This window comes from Porites lutea, chromosome 7 (genome assembly GCF_958299795.1).
Source record: "Porites lutea chromosome 7, jaPorLute2.1, whole genome shotgun sequence".
NCBI classification, from domain to species: Eukaryota; Metazoa; Cnidaria; class Anthozoa; order Scleractinia; family Poritidae; genus Porites; species Porites lutea.
Genome location: NC_133207.1, coordinates 9,719,300 through 9,738,717, shown reverse-complemented (window position 1 = coordinate 9,738,717; position 19,418 = coordinate 9,719,300). Strand labels below are relative to the sequence as shown.

Here is a 19,418-nt window from a genome sequence, read left to right as displayed (position 1 = left end):
CTCAGGCATGACTGAAAAATGTTTAGTTCCTACATTACTAATTTTGGGCAAGTCTTCTCATTTTCATGCTCGCATTATGAATGTCATTAGACATTGTTAACGTAGTTCTTATGTAATTTGGTGCGAGATTGTTGAGGGCCTTAAAAACTAAGATATTCCCCAAGTATTTGCCACAGTAATGAAAAGAAGGCATTATAGAGCCAAAAGGGCCTTAAATAAACAACCCTGATACTTTTTTGTTCAGAGAAAAGGTGAAAACAAACAGTACCGTGTGTGGCTACTAGCAAATTACTACTCCCTGTATGCAGTATATCATCATCGCATTCCTCTCCCAGAGCAGGAAGAGATAGACTGCAAGCAGTCTCTTATTTTTCTTTTGAGTCACAGAAGACCGAGAGCACGAATGGGGGCGAGCGGCGAAGCCGCGAAGAAGGAGGGCGAACTAGTAATTTGCACAACTTTACTTTTTCTCTCGCCTCGCGTGGCTCTGAGGAAAAAAGGACGACTGCTTACGGTCTAAGGAAAAGAGTGCAGGGAATCCTGTGTATACAGCATAATATTACCAGTAATGTGAGACTGCTTCATCCACTCACGACAGCGGTGTTAGCTCAGTCGGTAGAGCGCTTGACTGCAGAGCGGGAAGTCGTGGGTTCGATTCCCGGGTCTGGACCAATACTCATGGTCTTAAAGTAACGGTTGATTTCCACAGAGACGCGTTTTTGGCTACGCACGCAAATTTTAATCACAGGAATAAAATAGAGGGCAAGATATAAAGTGTTGAGATTAAACGTGAAGTTGAGTGAGGTTCTACTTTTGCGCTGACGTGCGACCTTTCATACATTGCCTCTATTTTATTAGCGAACCTAAATTTTACGCACGTACGCACGTAAAAATTACGCGACAGTGGAAATCAACCCCAACTGAGAAACGACGGTACTGTCTTTGTCCTGCCAGTGGCTAGACCTTCGCGTGGCTCGGATGACCACGTAAAATGGCGGTCCCGTCTCCAGCTGGAAACGTAAATATAGTGTCCCCAAATAGTACTATCGCGCTTAATAACATCGACACTCAAATCAAGTGCACTTTTTTCTTTCATAAATACATGCATATACATAGGATTCGGAACACAGGATCACGTACGTCTCGTGGATAAATTAGGAAAAGCAAGGACGACGGCGACAGCAGCGAGAACGGCAATAAACCAATAGGTTTAGATGTAATATATCAAACATGAGACACAGTGTTTCATCACCAGATGAGACACCGAGAAGAGAGTTGAAAATACGACGCGTAGCGGAGTTTTTTTGACGAACTTCGAGGTGTTTCATCTGGTGATGAAACACTGTGTCGAATGTTTGATATTTCTTCTCAAACAAAATCATTTTTGAAGGAGAAATTAATGATGCAAAAATGAGCAGTTTTTCATCCGATATCCAAACACTCATTAAACATTAATTTCTTTGAATTTTCTTTATGAATTATTAATGAGTTTGAGAATGGCAAAATAACAGCTTTGCACGTGCATCACGCATTTTTGTATGATATTTCTTTGCCGTCGTTGCACGACTACAATGTGAAAACGCCTGATTTCACGTTTTGTCGAGAACCGGAGCACAAAACAACAATCTTGTTTTTCTTATCGTGAACTTTGATACAATCCTTTAGAATTCAACTCCAAAGACATTTGCCAACATTTGACGAGGCAGCGCGAATTCACTTTTCCAGTGACGTTTTCGTAGCCGTAGCCGTCGCCGTCATCGTTGCTTAAACTTCCTACTAGTACAACAAAAAGTACCGTGTGTAGCCTGAGGGACGGTTGTATCTGCGGTCTATAGCGCATAACGCAAAAAGTAAAGAGATGCCATTTATATTTCACATCATAGGATTTCATCCACAGACCCAAAAGCTACAATCTGCCCGTAACTGGAACAGCGTGTGAAAAAGGTCAAAGCTACTAACTTCTCCCTGCGGTTCTTTTTTTGTTTGTTTGTTTACCTTCTTGCAGATTCCAGACTAAAAGATAAAGCGCCAGGGTGGATAAAAAACACTGATGCGTCGTGTAGAAGTCCTCCTGACCGCCGAAGTCCCATATCTTGAATTTAAACTCCGGGTAGTTTGAAAACAGGCCAAATTCTCTGCGATTGTAACGAAATTCGTCCATGGCAATACCTGTGAAAGTACCAATATAAACATGAAAATAAAATGTTACGTTATTTAAGATTCTTGGTCGGATACAAAAATTGATGTCTAAACAGTAATCGACTGAGCCAATTTTTAGGCGCTTCACCGTCGAACTTTCAAATGGACCGAGAATAGAGTTAAAAAGTGTTATCCAATGGAAGCCTGAAACATTTCTTTCTGAAGTTTCCCTACGACTTCTCATAGAAGAAAGAAAAATTTAACAAACAGCTGCATGTTAGTTCAGTTGGGAGAGCGCCGGTTTGCTGGGCGGGAGGTCGCGGGTTCAAATCCCGGCCGGACCAACACCCAGGGTCTTTTAATTACTGAGAAGAAAATGCTGCCTTCGTAATGACATCTGCAAACGCGGTTAGACTTTCTAGTCTTCTCGGATAAGGACGAAAAACCGTAGGTCCCGTCTCACAGCACTTCCACTTATCTGGTTCTCGAGGGACGCAAAAGAACCCACAACACTGTTCGAAAAGAGTAGGGGAAGTAGACCCGGGTGGTGTGCCAGTGGCTAACCTTTTCCTGGGCCTTCATATAGGTATAACCTGATGATTCTCCCTTAGGTGTCGTAATGGCTACCTGCACACAGTGAACACTTAATACACACCATCCACTCTCTCAGTAACTGAACTAGCAACACTAAACATTTTCATGTACCGTTTGTTGACTGATTGATGTTGTATGTGTAGTCCCGCATCAGCCGATGCATCAATGTTGTCTTTCCTTGCTCTGCTCTTCCAACCAACATCAACTTTACAGTATAATAAGCTCTGGATGAGCGCAGACTATTTCGAAGATACATGATGGTTTTGACTCCGTTCTGTTTGATCTCATCAGGAGGATCTGTCATCTTTAGGCATAATAAAGGACAAGAAATACGCACCATTTAATTCATTCAGCTTTTTCGTTTTGGTACGGTACCTACTGAGGTCTAAACAGCAAAAAGCGAAACAACAAGGTACAACAAAAACAGGTGACATCACATCCAATCTGCTGATGATGATCATCCGTTCTTCTATCTCCCCTCTACGGCACACCGCAAAACAAACTTAAGTGAATGTAATAGACAATATCCGAGTTGCTCAAACTCTCTTTTTAAAACTAGAGTGAGTGGGAAGCAAAACGGCAACATTAACGTGGCCAAATAATACTAATTTATAACGCTGGCACAATGGCCAATGCTCTGCTTGAACCATAAAGCTCAAAACTGCGCCCACCTATTGTGTTTAAAACCAGAACTTGAAATAACGGCCGGTCAACGGACAAAGGCCGGTCAAAAGTATAGGCTTCATCCGGTCAAATCCTTGGATGACTTGACACTTTGTCTGATCATTTACGTTTCTAATGGAAAATCTAACTCCGAACTTCAAATTTTACGTAATTAGACATTACTTTGGCGTTCGTGAAGAAAAAAAAAAGAAAGGGGCTTTTTTGAGAGATAAAACGTAATAGATTTGACCGGACAACTCGACTGGCGCTAGTCGCAAAATTATTTCAAGCCCTGTGTTTACTCCTAACCTACCTATCAAAACAATGGAAGAGAAAGTGAATAAATTATTGATTGATTTCCTTTTTTAACTCGTGGGTACACGCGAGCGTACCACGAGTTATTGCAGGGATTAGGATATGCAAATGAGTCACTCGCTCACTCGTAGTAGACGGACTTCGTAATTAATCGGGTCCGAACTCGAGAGTGCGAAGATCTATCGTTTCCGAAGAAACACACACTTCGATCGCCGCTCCCAAGTTTGGTGGGATTAAATCCCTTGCTGAGCGTGTATCGTGCGCTGCTTAGAGTTTTCGTCGTTGCGAATTTTTTCCTCTTCGTTTGGCTTGTGACCAAGAACAAATCAAGAAAGCAGTGTTGCTCCGAGGGTGTCCCTTTTCCATAAAGAGTATTGGCCGGTATAAACTTCACACACAAACTAAAATTCTCAATCAAAGAAATACAAACGTGATATTCTTCAAACCAAAAAAGGCACAAAAATACAGCACTAAGTTTTAAACATTCCCTTTTCCAACAAATTCCCATTTTGTGTGCACCACCTACCTGTTCTAAATTTTCCAGCCTGAGCATTTCAATATTTATAAGCCTTCCCATTTGAGATGGAAGTTGTGTTAACCTTGGATTGCCAGACAGATCCAACGATTGAAGAGTGGTTATCTTCCATATGCATTGAGGCACCTCGTACAAATTATTCCGTGCAAGGTAAAGAATTGTTAACTTTGCTGTTGCCATGCTTTTCGGGAGCGTTTCTAAGGAGTTATCACTCAAATAAACTGACTTGAGAGAAGGACTCCATTTGCAGTTCCTCGGCAATTCAGTGAGTTTATTTTCAGAGAGTCTGAGATCTCGCAAACTCGGCATCTGCAGTAGACGGGAAGGAATCGATTTGAGCTGATTTCTTCTCAAGTCCAGACAGCATAGTTTGTCCAAAACGTGAATGTTACTTGGAACACTTGCTAGTAAATTGGAAGCTAGAAACAGTTTTTCCACCCATTTTATGCTTTCTAACCATAAAGGATCTATTTCTTCCAGGACAAGTTTCGGCCAATTGACCTGTTTCTGTCGTTGATTGCAGTTTGTATTCCGAAGAATAATTCCGGCGGCTTCGTTTTTCCTTTGCTGCAAAGCCAGCCCAATGGGAACGGCGATGTTAAAGGATTCTTTGTCAACAATAAATGATCTTAAAAAAAGGCATAAGGTTTAGAAAAAAATAAAGGTTTAGAAAAATTAAGCAGACAACCGAAACAGTCTATTTCTGTCAAAATTTAGCAAGATATCCCTGAATAACTGACAAATTAAACTCACTGTATTATTAATTTTTATCCAACTCTAAAATTAGAGAGATTTACCTTAATTTATCCAGGACATCACGTGGTAGTCCACGATTTGGTTGACAATGTTCTTTAATCACTTGTTCCTCTTCTTGTCTGCTCATCTCCTCGCTCATCAAGTATCTTAGAAGCAGTTTCTTGTCGTGCTTGGCTGCATAGCAGGCCAACAAAAGGGCAGCAGCCTCATAACAGTGAAACTTCACAGCTTCACTGATGCAGTCTCTGAGTTGCAGAGAACGTCTTCCACCAGTAATTATTAGTGCACAGATAGCATCCATGTGTCCACCCCTTGAAGCTTCCAGCAGGGCTTCCTTCAAGCACGTTGGAAGAACAGTTTCATCTGAAATGGATGCTAACATGTCCTTTAGATCTGGATTATTTTCTCTGGCTGCCTTCTTGATCTCTGGAGAAAAAGAAAAAAAAGTTTAACATTTGTCAATTACTATTTCTTCTTAACCCTGTCAAGTAAGACTACAGTGGAACCTCTATTCAGGGGACACCCTTGGGACTGATGCAATTGTCCCTTGAATATGTACATATATGTAGGTGTCCCCTGAATAGAGGTAGGGTTGGGGTGTGTTAATAATTAACCAACAAAGTCAACACAAAAAAATCATCATTAGCTTATTTCTCCGACATTATGTGTTGAATTCACACAAGTGCATTACATTGACTTAAGTGAGTTTGTGAAAGCTTGCATAATTGTGATTAGTGTAAACTTACAGATATCAACCCTTTTTGTGGTCAGTCACTTTTTCAGTGCCAAGATATCTCCTGAATGAAGGTTAAACCTGGGTTTTGGGACCCAGAAGTAGTGTCCCTTTCCCCTGAATAGAGGTGTCCCTAAGGAGATGTTCCAACATATCACTATCAACAGATCTATAATAATAATAACAATAATAATAATTTAGTTATGATAATAATAATAATAATAATAATAATAATAAATAATAATAATAATAATAATGTGGCTAAATATCATTTAGGCAAAGTTAAACTCGAGTGAGTTGGCCAGCAGTCTTCTCCCACTTCAGTATGTGACCTACGGGGCGGCCCGCGGGGAATTGCAGGGCTCCTTGTGTGCCCTTTTGCTAGTGTTGCTTTGCATTGTAGCTTTGCTTGCTGATCATAGCGGATCATTTTTAGCCTTCTTGCGAATCATTGCGGATTCTTGCTGATAGTAGCGGATCAATGTTTGCCTTCTTACGAATCATTGCGGATTCTTGCTGATAGTAGCGGATCAATGTTTGCCTTCGTGCGAATCATTGCGGATTCTTGCCGTCTTCGCCGTTACTACTTGTGAATCAATAATAAATAATAATAATAATAATAATATATGAAGTAAAATAATGACTGGAAATTACATAATATGACGTGGTAATAATAATAATAATAATTTTTTAATGAAAAAATTTTATTGACAACAATGCTAACTATTAAAATCCTATTTACAATTAATTCACTTAAAAAAAGAAAAAAACTATTCATTCAAAACACTATTTACAATTCCTGTCTATTTAAAAAGCACTTAATTTAGCTTAGAAAGAGTTAATTTAACTAAGAAAAATTTATTCGAATTAAAAACATTTCATTTCAATTAAAAAAAAAGCTGTCAGCCTCTAAAAGTCAAAAGTTTCTTTCAACTGTTTAAAAAAAATAGGATAAAATAAAGACAATTCATAAAGCATCTATAGCTGTTGAGTCTAGGGAAGTCCTGCTTGACCCTTCTCTATTTCTAGATCCCTGTCCTTTACATCTAAGTTCCTCCTTCTCAGGGTTCTCAATCCCCTTAGCATAGGAGCACACTCCGCAAAATTGCAAAGGACACTTTCGCGCTGACCCATGAAATTGTTGTGGCGTAGCTCTCTTGCTTTTTTGCAGATAATAGCTCGGCTAATCTTGAGTGGTATCTCAGGCATTCGTCAGCCATCCCTCCCGTCGTTGTAAATACCAGTGGGGTGAATGTGCCTTGCTCTATTTCTGAGATGCGAGAGTTGTATTCTCGCTTCTTTTCATTTTCATGAATCCTGTAGATTTGCTTGGGGCTAAGATCTCTAAACGAGTCCACATTGGGATGACACACCCTTATATCGAAAAATGCAGCCCTCTGTCGCTCTCAGAAACCACTACAGTGGATGTCAAGGCGTGCATCAGGGGCTCAGTTAGTCCCCCTGGCAAGCTCTTCGCCTGTCATAGGTTGTAAGGCGGGTTCCACTTGCACATCGCAACAAACCATGTCAAGCAGCTCGGCCCATAGATCGCATATTTCATTGTGGTGCTGAATAACTAAACCTCCATGCTGGCAGATCATCGCATGATCTACTGTAAACTTGCTCTCACAAACGCATACTGACGGATTATCGCGTATCGGTCAATCATATAGAAGCCTCACAGCATCACGAAATTCCTGCTTGTTGAGATCAAAATCCATGTCTTTGAGAGGAATAACTGTAAGCCAGTTGGATGCGCCTTTTTCACAGGCCAGGTCCACGGCTCTCTGTGTCTTGTCTGGCAACATGGCCTTCACCTCCTCAAGCTCTTCCTTCAGCCCATCATCCTTTTCTTTCCGGGTGGTGTATACCAGTTGTTGTACCTTGCCTTCTTCTGGGGTCTCAATCAATCAAATCAATCAATCAAGCTTTATTTACAACGGTATCACTTCACTAAAAATGCTCTTCCAGTGAGCCGTTTAGATAACAAAATTTTCAGAGAAACTATACTAATGCTAAAAAATATCTATATATTAAGAAAATCCATCCTATAATTAATTATGTACACAAAAATCAATCATCCTTAAAGGTAAATTATATGACTAAAATAAATTCTATCTCAACTCCCTCAAGGCAATCCCTGGTTTAAGACAAAGACAAGGCAGACTTGAAAGAGTTGAGATTTATCTCATCTTTAAGCACATTTTCTAGGCCATTCCACATGACAGCTCCCCTATAGCTAAAAGCCCGGTTAGCAGCTTCAGTGGGGGGCCTTGGTACAAAAATGTTGTTTGAGTCACCTCGCACATTGTAAGAATGAACCCGGGAGGTTGGTTTAAACATGTTCTTTAAACTCTCAGGGTAAAGGTTATTTAGAGATTTAAAAACAGTTATTGCGAGATGTTTAGAGTGTCTTTGGTCAAGGGTATCCCATCTCAAGTCTTGGAGGATATCCGCAGATCTTGTATTATAATCACTAAATGTTATAATTCTCCCAGCCCTATTTTGTAATCTCTGGAGTCTGTCACACAGGCCTTTTCCCATACATCCCCAGACTTTGGAGCAATAATCAAAATAAGGAGCGACTAAAGCATCAAACATTTTCAGTAGGGTTTGGTGAGGCACCAGGGAACAAATACATTTTAAGGCCCCTATACCTGCAGATACCTTTTTACAGATGGTATCTACATGGCATTGCCACCCCAATGCCTCGTCAACCTCTATTCCCAGATATCTATAATTAGTCACCCGAGTCAATTGTTGACTATTAACGGTGACGTTTAAGACACCATTTAAATGCCTTAGTGGGTAGTGGCTTCCAATTATCATATATTTTGTATTTTTGACATTAAATGTGAGTCTATTGGATTTCAGCCACTTTTGAACCTCATCCAAGTCTTTGTTTAACTTTTCTTCAAGAGTTGTGGGGTCATAAGCGGAAAGGGTAAGCAAGGTGTCATCAGCATACATGACTGCAGATGATGACAGCTCGCATTCTTGTAGGTCATTTATATAAATAAGGAACAACAAGGGTCCAAGTACAGAACCTTGTGGGACCCCACAACTCACAGGAAGATAGTCTGATAGGGTTCCATTTACATAAGTACTCTGAAAGCGATTTGATAGGTATGATTTGAACCACTGAACTGCATGCGGGTCGAGACCATTAAAGTTGCAGTTTTTTTTAACAATATGCTGTGGTCAACCGTATCAAAGGCCTTCTTTAGATCCAGAAAGAGTACACTGTTAATTAGGCCATCATCAATATTTAAGTACCAGTTGTTAGTAGCTTCAAGCAAGGCAGTTGAAGTATAATGCATCGGTCTGAAACCATGCTGAGAAACTGTCATCAAATTATTGTGAGTTAGGTACTCATAAAGTTGTTTGAAAATAACCTTTTCAATTATTTCACTGACAACTGGTAGAATAGATATAGGTCTATAGTTGTTAGGATCAGACTTAATATCCTCCTTATATAAAAGTAATACTTTGGAAATTTTCCACTCGTCTGGAAAATACCCACACCTAATGGATAGGTTAATTGTCATTATGGGTGAGAGAAGGCACGATTTCAGGGCAAGCTTCTTTTAAAAGCCTTGCAGAAATACCATCTAGGCCTGTAGCCTTGTCGACTCGAAGGGAACACACTAAACGGTGATCAACACCGCAGTGAGTCTTGTTCAGGGTAAAACTAGAATCTGATGAAGTAATGTCCCTGTTTTCATCGTGAAGTCTGGTTTCATCCGATCTTCTTACTGTTGAAAGATTTGAAAGTTCAGCAAATTCCGAAACGCAGTTTGCCAACCTCGAGTCTGAACTCGTGAATTGCGGCTTCTATGACCTTGGAACATTTGGTATGAGCATTCAAGTCCTTGGTAATTTCGTCCGAAGTCAAAGTCTCATGTTCTTCAACACCTTCTTGTTGTTCGTGGTCATCGTCACTTACGAAATTGGTTTGAATATTTGATGCTGCAAAATGGCTTTGTTCCTTGCTAACAGTACTTGCAAATTGTAGTAGCTTCTGGCCGATAATTTCGGATTTAGACCCTTGTACATTGAGTGTTTTCATCCCAGAATAAAAGCTTATGGAGGCACCTTTGGCTTTCATCGTATGAAAGCCGCCATTGTTCATCGTGTAGCTCCACGTTCCTGAGATTTTCAAATAGCCGTCTACAAACAATTTCAGCTCTTCAAAATCTCCTAACCATTTAAACTTAGAGCTATGCCCAATTTTTGTGATGGACAAATACTTATATCCTTGGCTTGGTTGTCTCAAGCCAGATTTCGCGGAGAGTTCTAAAGCACATGCGTTCTCTTTAGCAGCCATGTCTCATGGGATTGCGCCTCTATTGTGCACGTGCGTTCTCTTCAGCAGCCATGTCTCATGGGATTGCGCCTCTATTTTGCTTACAAGTGGAGCGCTTACCCTAATAGACACTGAATACTCTGCATCCGCACTATCAGATGGATTTATGAGCCCAAGATGTCCCATACGCACCGGATAATAATAATAATAATAATAATTCTGTTAAATTTTAATATCCTCAGCATTATTTATAGCACTAAAGCTAGTGCAGGGGCTGGGCAAATGCCTGAAACAAATAATCTAACGATGTAAATCAATTTTAACAGGGTTTAAGGACCCCAACTGACCGGAGTAAACTAGCTGGCTATTTACACAATGTATAATATCAGGGTTCTCAATAGAAGGCGGCACCCGGCGATTGATCGCCGCTTACTTTGGGATTTATAGCCGCTTACTTTGTGTTTAGGTCGCTTTTCTTTGCTTTGTTTTGACACCTCTGGCTTTGCTGAAGAGCCTCCTACTTTATCAGTGATCACCTCCTACTTAAAAATCTATTGAGAACCCTGTAATATTATTTAAGCATTGTCGAGGAGTTGAACTTGGGACCACCAAGAACAAATCCAGCTAGTAGAGCAAGAGAGACTTGAACTCAGACCTCTGAATTTCAGGTCCAGTGCTCTAACCACTTGGCCACGCTGCCGGATTATCACCCTTCATTAAAATAATCATTTTATGCGTTACATGTGGCTAGGCTTGTAACATTTAAGATTATATTAACTTTACTAACCTTCACTTTTAAGAATTCTTGCCGACTTTTTGCATTTGTGTATAATGGCTGTTTCGTAAGCTGTCTTCCCAAACTCATCTTTACTAGTTATATCAGCATTATGGTTCAAAAGCTCAACCACACAATCTACATTGTCCATTGATGCTGCAATATGAAGAGGTGTGTAGAAACCATTGGCCTTGGCATTCGCATTTGCACCATATAGGAGTAACAACCTGACAACTTTGGTTTGACCCAGGTTGGTTGCCTCATGAAGTGGAGTGTAACCAAGGAAACCAACACGCTCTTCCAACTTGCTGTTATCCTCTATTCCATTAAGGTAGGATTGAATTGTAGCAATATTACCCTGACGACAGAGGGTGTGTAGATAACCAGTCGGTGAGGATGGATTAGAAGTCATCTTTACAACTAAAGAAATACAAATTAAACAAACATAGCAATTGCATCAGCAAAAAAAAAAATGTTTAAACCTCTGTAAAACCTACTGTCATAAGTTGGAGGCAAGTAGGGTACATGTGATGCCAGATTTTAAACATTCTGAAAGTATGCCAGTTTTTTTCTCAACCTTTTTATGTTAACTGCTTTACCATATGTGATCAAATGCTGTTGATTTGCCACCAGCTAGCAATGTGTGCCATTTCCTTCATTGTTTTTAAAACCACCAAATTTTTTGCCAAGTAATTCTGCTTACCTGTGCAGAATGTTTTCAATAATATATTAATACACTTATTCCAGAATAAAAATTTTATGTCAATTGAATGGATGTTCCTGAATATTCACTTACTGTATTTACAAAATACAAAATTTAATGTAACTGGTTTCCTTTAAAAACAATAAAACTAATAAAAATATTATACATGTAAACTTGTGATAACTTCTTTGGATAAAATCAGAACCAAGTTGTTGCAAACTGGATTTTAAGAAAGAACGACTATCACTTATTTCTGTATATATATATCTGTTTTATCCGTGTTCTATTAGAACCTAATAAAGCAGCTACAGTACAGTAAGAAACAGTTTCCATACCAAAGCTAGGCTCACTTAGTTCTGATAGGAGCACTCAGTTAAGCATGCATATGGCTTCTGATATTTCACGTGGTCACAGAGCCGTGAAATTCAGGTAAATCTACGAAGTCCCCCTAAATTCACAAAAACACGAAAAATACCGCGAAATTCGGTAGAAATCATATTAAACACTTGTTTGTACAACATATTTGAAACTTATTTCAGCTATTGTCGCTATTTACTTGCTGTAAACTTGCAAATTTATCTTGGAACTTCGTCACTGAAACGTGCAAAAAACGTTCCAAAACTACCACGCGTAGATTATGTTGCGAAAAACTGGGCACTAGCCATGATGTTAAAGGCTTTAATTGCCATTGGTTCATTTCTGGAATGTATTGTTGTTGATAGAGCAAATGATGGCCTCTGTTAGAAAAACGTTAAAAATGCTGGTCTGATCAGTGCAAAATCGATCAATTTCTAGCAAAATTTGCCTTGAAAATAACCACAAAATCGGCTGTTTTTTACCGATTGCTTTTTGGTGAAGTTTGCCCTAAAAAATCCCACAAAATTCCTGCGAAATCGGCCAATTTTTCAGCGAATTTGTCCCTAAAAATCCCACGAAATTTGACTTTTTCTTCTGCGACCTATCAGAAGCCCTGGTTAAGATACTGTCCACTATGCTTGAGAAAAAAGAATTCATCCATATATGCTGCCATATTAGTGCAAAGTTCTGTTTTTTTTAAATTAACTTTTTTGGGGGGATCTGGAAAACAAAAATTCAAATGAAATTTGTCAGACAAAAGGAGTAAATGAAAACCCCTTAATCTCCCACATCAGCTCATGTTCAGTACTACCTTATCTCAACACAAAGCATAAAAGTGTAGACAATGTACGCTCAATATATATATGTGACCCTCCACGGGAAAACGTACACTAACGACCTTCCGTTAAACGGGCTAAAACGTTAGCTATCTGTTAGTCATCCGTTAGAAAAATTGATGAAAACCGGTTCTACAAGGCGCACCAAGTCGATTGAAACAGCAAATGAACAAATTTTTTGAATGGAGAATTATCACCCAAGCTGTTCGAACGGCTTCCTACCATATTCTCTTCAACGCCCCCCACTGCATAATTCCGTTCCTTAAGTTAACCCATAAAGCGGTTCGAATACTTTGATATGCTGGCTTCAGTTCATCAAGTTATCAAATAAATTTGCATAAAGCATGTGAACATGAAGTGTCAATCAACCGGAGATAAATAGTTTTTTTTTGACAATAAATTTAGATAAACGTTGTGTGATCGATACACAGCCGCGTGCCCGTGCTGGAAAAAGTTATTTTGAAGAGAAAAAAATAGAGTTGGATTATGTGTGACTGGTGCGACGGGTAGTTGCCGGCGAGATTGGGGGCATTTTCCTTTCTACCTCGTTTTCACGCCAGAAGCTTGCCTCATTTTCAAGTGACATGATTGTGCTGTCACTCTCCTTGTAAAAATATCATACTTTCGTGGCGCACTGGTTATGTATTTAATTTGCGAATCCTCGCTTCCCAGTTCGATTCCTAGCTGTGGTGCCGGTGCTAGCGGCGCTTCTAGATTTTTTTTCCTTTTTTCTAGATTAGTAAAGAGCATTTGAGCCATCTTTTCCTCTTGTTCTTGTTTGGAAGTAAAATACTGTAACTCCTCTATCAAGCGCTACAGACCCAGCAGCAAAAAGCCGCAAAAGTATTAAATTTGCATAAAAGACTCTCGCAAAATAAATTGCCCTGCTTCGCCGGACGCGCTATACCCTTGTCAGAGCATTAGACTACAATAGCATTAGTTACAGTTTTTAAAAGAAACTATAACTAAACAATCTGTAAATAAACCATCCATTTTGAAAGAGAATATTGTAATGCTATTTTGAGAAGCGGTATAAACATATGTCATTCCCGACCCCCTTCTCTTCCTTGAATTTCGAACGCATTTCCTAATTATTTATTACTTCTACAAGTAGTTCTAAAGAAATGACGGTCGTTCGGAAATTCGTCGTCTTTGGGTCGTCACGCAACACTTCCGCTGCTCTTCATTCCCGGTGGATCAAATTTCAACAAAAATTTGCATAAAGTTATTTAGTTCGAATGTCAGTGAGCGAGGGGCGACTAATATTATTTTAATTTTCCACCAAACTCAAAGGTCCACTGATGCATTTTTGGAATAGGATAACTAAGATGGATTGAGATAACCTGCCAGACATTCGCTGTAGTTGGTTAGCGGATTCTCAACAAGAGACGCTTTTGACTGTCGGCCGCAGTTGTTTATTGATGGTGGTCTGGTGTGGCTTTTTCGCTTGATTACGACTCCGTTTTTCGGCTTGTTTCGTTAGGGACAATTGCCAATGTCACGTAGAAAACAAAGAGGAATGGAAAGTGAATTGTCACAATCGTAACTGTCGCAAACTATTTTGCTTATTCTGAGTATTTTTGTCGATGTTTTGGGAGAATTGAGTCATGTCACTTGTCGATTCTACCCCTTGGAAGTCCTGATTGAATGTTATTATCAGTTTTAGCCGTTGCAAAACCACGCTTTCTTTCTTTGATCGACCGTTTAACTAAAGACTTCGCTAAAAGGCAAGAGATAATACGTGACCGATTCGATTCATTTCATTCTGATTCAATTTCAGCAGTTCATGTGTTATTTCATTATTATACATCATTCATTTTATAGAATTAAGACTTTAGTGGTGATCAGTCACTAGAACTTTAGTATAAACCGTTAGAACGTTAACGTAAACCGTTGGAGCGTTAGAGCGGACCGTTGGACCGTTAGGACAACCCGTTAGAGCGTTAAGACAAACCGTTAGAAGGCCAGGGCCGAGCGTTAGAACGTTAGTACAAAGCGTTAGAATGACTTCAGAGCCGTTAGCAATCCGTTAAGTATCCGTTAGTTTTCTAACGTTTAATGGAAGGTCGTTAGTGTACGTTTTCCCGTGGAGGGTCACATATATATGTAATCTATGAGAGCCCAGATCATACATGTCACTCAAGCTTGCCATGCCACTAAGTTAAGCATGCTCAGCTCTCCATTCAGCTATCATTTTTCCTCCCGCATGGAAAAAATTTCACTTTTGCAGTTTCCTGTAGTTTCTGAGTTGGAAATGAAAATTGTTCAGTCAATAGAGAAGGATCTTAGTCCTTGTCATACCTACACTGAAGCTGGCTTAGACACTTGATGTTTGTATGCATGACTCTAATAGCCTGTCAAATGAATGCCACTGAATGGCAAGCCCGCTTGTTGGCTATAACAGGTATAGTAGTAAAGGGACAGGAGAAAATAGATTAAAGAATTTTCCATGAATTAGTAAAAGGTTTTCTGACTATACAAGGGCAAAATCCAAAATACATGTGTATCCAATTTTCCACACCTACACTTCTAAAGAGAGGGGTAAATTAAGCTTGCTGTTTATTATTATGATCGAGGAAAACAATGCAGATGAGCAGAAGTGAGTGTTAGCATTGGAATGTGAATATGTTAATCTCTTTTAATCAGAGCAGAGAGCTATCTGATTGAACTTTTACAAAGACGAAGATCACTGTGACATCATGGCCAATGGATTGGAAATAAATTGATCAAATAGTGCTTTGAAATTCCAACCATTCAGCAAGAGCATCAGTAGCTTTGCAGAATAAGCTACTACAATGTGGGAATTAATAATTTTGATGATGTCAGATGGAAGGACTCATTGATGCAAAACTAATAATGAACTAGCCTTGGCATAACTACAGAATACAGGGCCAATTCTCTAGGTATACATGCTGTATATTCGTTGGGGTGTCTCTGCAGCTCGCCAGTCACTGATGAGTCTTGAACCGACCCAGTAAAACATCAATATCTTAATCTCCCTCTAACCTTGACTGATGAGCGACTAAGCCACCGAGCCACTAAAATATTCACCTTTCTCCCTATTAATTAAGACACTATAAAGCTCAACTGACAAGCCAACGAGCCACCAAGCCACTAAAAATATCCCTTACTTGTTCTTAAAAACTTATACTGAAAATAGGTTTCTTAGGTCTGTCTTACACTTATATGTCTTATGTCATAGAGTGATTTTACATAACCCGTGAAATAGGTACAATATATATAGTAGAATACTACGCACCATAATGGACTAATTCAATTGTCTTCTTTTGCTTATTTGTAGCTCAGTTTTGTACTAGTTGTTACTATCTGTTTCACTGTTGAAGTAAAATCACTCTGGTTTTTAGAACACTCGTCTTGACTAGCGACCCGCCAAGCCACTTCTGTTACAGAATACGGAACCATATTGTAAAGTCTTATAGTTCCTCCCTGCCCTTATTATTGAAATGACCAAACGACAGAACGCAGAGGGGTTTTCTAGAAAAACAGGCAAAACCATAAACTTTTAAGACCGTATAAAAGTTGTGCAAAAAATTTGCGGTTCCCTTGGGAAAAATAGGGGGATATTAGAAGGGATCAAAGTCTTTCCACAGACAAAAGATGGTTCGTCTGAGCAAGTGCGGGGAAGCAATGTTTTGTATTAATATTTGAGCTATCTTAAGACTGTTTTTTCACTTGAGTAAACACGGCATTTCCGCTAATATACTCCCATGCTTTGTAAAATACTACTGTCTTAAGCCGCACAGAAGTACCGACTTTTTCAGCTGTGATAAGACACATAAAATCCTGACGTGACACCACTAAAATCAGTGATGACAATTTCACGGGGTATGGATATTGTATCCAGTTGGATCGCATGGCACAAAATCCCCTGCCCCACAAGCTCATGAATAAAGACATGACCCATAAGCAATTCCAACCTGTAGATAAAGAATTTGTGAACAAAACGAAAAATTATAGAGTTGACATACCTTTGCCACTGTAAACAAATCAAAGTGAGCAGAATTCACAGGAAAACGTCGAAGAATAGCACATCCTGTTCGACGATTCCACGAAGGATTCGATCACATGACCAAGACACATCGGATGTTGGGAATGCGTGACCCTTGATCTTCACGTGACTTGATGCAAAAAAAAATCTGGGGCTACGGGTTCTTGCGCGTATTTATAACAGGAACTGCCCCTGGATATCAGTGGGAAATTTTTCTTTTGACACACTGGTTCCAAGTTTATTTCCCACGAGCAAGCTCACATCCCACAGACGGTAAACTCAAAAATCGCGTGGTCCAGGACTTTGAACGGTGCGCCGGAAGTAACAATCAGTGTGAAGATAAAGATTCCGAGAACTTGCAATTGGAGAAGTCAGAAGCTTGCTATAGTTGCTGCTGTAGTTCATTGCTTTTTATAAAGGTTATGGATCCTTGTTTTTTCCTGTTTGGGATTCATTTTGTTCATTTCCTGCGTTCGAGCGCAGTTTCATCCCGCTGAACCTTGTGATCCTGCAAAGTGTCTTCCACCGAACTGTCGCTGCAGCGATGATCGTAAACCTCCTGGGGGGTTGACTCCTGACAAAACTCCTCAAATCATCATGGTTACATTCGACGATGATCTAGAAAAGCAATACTATGATCTCTATAACGAGCTTTTTGACGGCGTGAGTAATCCCAATGGCTGCCCTGCCGTGGGAACGCTGTTTGTATCTCACAACTATACTGATTACTTCCTGGTGGAAAGTGCGTATTCCAGAGGCTATGAGATAGCGGACCACACTATCACGCATCAGGAGCCAACAACATACTGGGAACAAGCCAATTACACCACATGGAAGAATGAAATAGATGGCCAGAAAGAGATTTTGCATCGGTAAGGGAATGATTACGAGCTGTTGTAATAAAACTGTGTCTGACTCATGGTGGTGTTACTACGACTGTTTTCTGTGAAATCTGTAAAATTGCCTGGAATTTTCTATAGCTGTACACTTTTCGAACCTTAGTCAATAAATTCGCCACGAGTTTTATTTTTCGTACATCACTCCCCAGGTTAAGCTATTTTTCGTAGAAAAAGGAAACCTAAAATTGTCGGATTCGAAAATGCTTTGGAGAGAGGAATCACACTGAATTCTTACTTTCGTAACTCTTTAAATTGCATCTGAAATAATACTGAAGCCCTAGTCAGAAATTTTTCTTCACTCTTATACAGTAGGATGACCGAAAAGATACAGCCTTAGAATCCCGTGGAGGGGGGGGGGGGGAAGGGGGTACTCCTGGGAATTCTTCGTGGGGGTGTGCCGCCCGGTTCCCCAAATCCTGACCTGATTTCAGACCAAAAAAATTTCATTTTCCACACCCGTTTTCTGACTAGACCCTTAAATTCCATACCTATTTTCAGACCTGGCAAATCTTTAGGCAGAAATTATGTCATCATTACTTAATTAGATTAGAGCGCAAATAAAAATATTCTTCAAATCCATTTCGAATTCGCATATTTCGCTTTCTTTCTTACTCATTTGGAATTGAAATGATAAATAAGTTCATACTGTAGTTCCCTCGAAAACCATACCCGTCTCCAGATCAAAATGGGCAAAATCGATACCAGTTTTCAGACCAAAAAACGAGGAAGGGCGGCACATACCTACATGACTCATATAAGGAAGTACCCCCCCCCCCCCCGGGTTAAGAATGCATTTCTAGAGAGTTAAAAGTACTCGGGATAGCCTAAAGGTGTTTTCAATGTATGTAGGGGATTAGGGGGAAACCGTCGTTGAGTGCCCCTGTACTTTCAATGCTACAGTTGTAGATTGATCTATGTTTATTACTCAGTAAAACAATCCGCCCGATGAAGAGTTTTTAACGATCTGATCAAAGATTTAGAAGAAAGCGTTTATGATTGAGTACTTCATAAGATCGGAATCAGAGCAATGTTGCGGAATACTCGACACAAGTGTACGGCTACCTCCGGAGAGATTTTACGTCACCAGTATGGAATTTCTATCGCTGAGGCACAGACGTCTTTCTTGCAAAACACCCGAGGAGAGGAGCGGGGCGAGAAGCGAAGCGAGGAGAGACAGCTGTATTCGCAGGCTACCGTTCACAAGCAAATGCGTGAATGCAAAATGAAAACGCCCCGTTTTTGTCGCGTGTCCGGAGATTCTGAATCCGGAATTTAAAGTGAACACTTTGTATTGGAATAAGTGTTCTCGGATTTTCTGCTGATGTGTGCAGACACCTACTCAAACGAAAGGACCAAGCAAACCGTTCGTAATAAGGGGGTGTCCGTATTAAGCGGTGCTGTTTTATTCTTTTACTATGAAACTTTGGCACAGTTCTATTCTCACACATTATTTTTGTCCAAATTTAAAATTTTGGGTGCGGCCTTCTTGAGTGGGAATCAATTAATACAAAACAGTAAAAAAAAGAAAAAGAAAAAGAAAAACACACAAGAATACCTTACCTCGTAGTTTTGTTTTAATTGCGAGCCAGTTGTAATTGTCTCAGAACGATTACAGCTTGTTGTTATAAGTTCCTTTTTTCTTTATACTTTATCTTTTCTTTCTTGATGAAGCAGGTGCCTTTAATAGCCTTTGCTAATTTAAACGTTTCTTTTTTTTTATCTTGGATAGATTTGGGAATATCCCTTATGGAGCCATTAGAGGATTTCGAGCACCATTCCTTATGTTTACCGAGAACAT

The 19,418-nt window shown here is 39.7% G+C and overlaps 2 protein-coding genes across 2 annotated transcripts in view; one reads left to right on the top strand and one right to left on the bottom strand.

Annotated features, from left to right (window-relative positions):
- The window catches only part of LOC140943953 (leucine-rich repeat serine/threonine-protein kinase 2-like), a 32,321-nt gene extending 15,461 nt beyond the window's left edge, over positions 1 to 16,860 (bottom strand). Inside the window, exons 1-6 of the mRNA XM_073393060.1 lie at positions 16,702 to 16,860; positions 10,829 to 11,236; positions 5,044 to 5,428; positions 4,238 to 4,874; positions 2,845 to 3,037; positions 1,996 to 2,169 (exon numbers count right to left, since the gene is read on the bottom strand). Of these exons, the coding sequence (XP_073249161.1) occupies positions 1,996 to 2,169; positions 2,845 to 3,037; positions 4,238 to 4,874; positions 5,044 to 5,428; positions 10,829 to 11,228 (1,789 nt within the window). The 5' untranslated portion in view covers positions 11,229 to 11,236; positions 16,702 to 16,860. The remainder of the gene's footprint in view (positions 1 to 1,995; positions 2,170 to 2,844; positions 3,038 to 4,237; positions 4,875 to 5,043; positions 5,429 to 10,828; positions 11,237 to 16,701) is intronic.
- Positions 16,861 to 16,893: 33 nt separating this feature from the next.
- Positions 16,894 to 19,418, top strand: part of LOC140943972 (chitin deacetylase 8-like) — a 3,370-nt gene continuing 845 nt past the window's right edge. Inside the window, exons 1-2 of the mRNA XM_073393082.1 lie at positions 16,894 to 17,593; positions 19,350 to 19,418. The exon at positions 19,350 to 19,418 is cut by the window's right edge and continues 845 nt beyond it. Of these exons, the coding sequence (XP_073249183.1) occupies positions 17,319 to 17,593; positions 19,350 to 19,418 (344 nt within the window). The 5' untranslated portion in view covers positions 16,894 to 17,318. The remainder of the gene's footprint in view (positions 17,594 to 19,349) is intronic.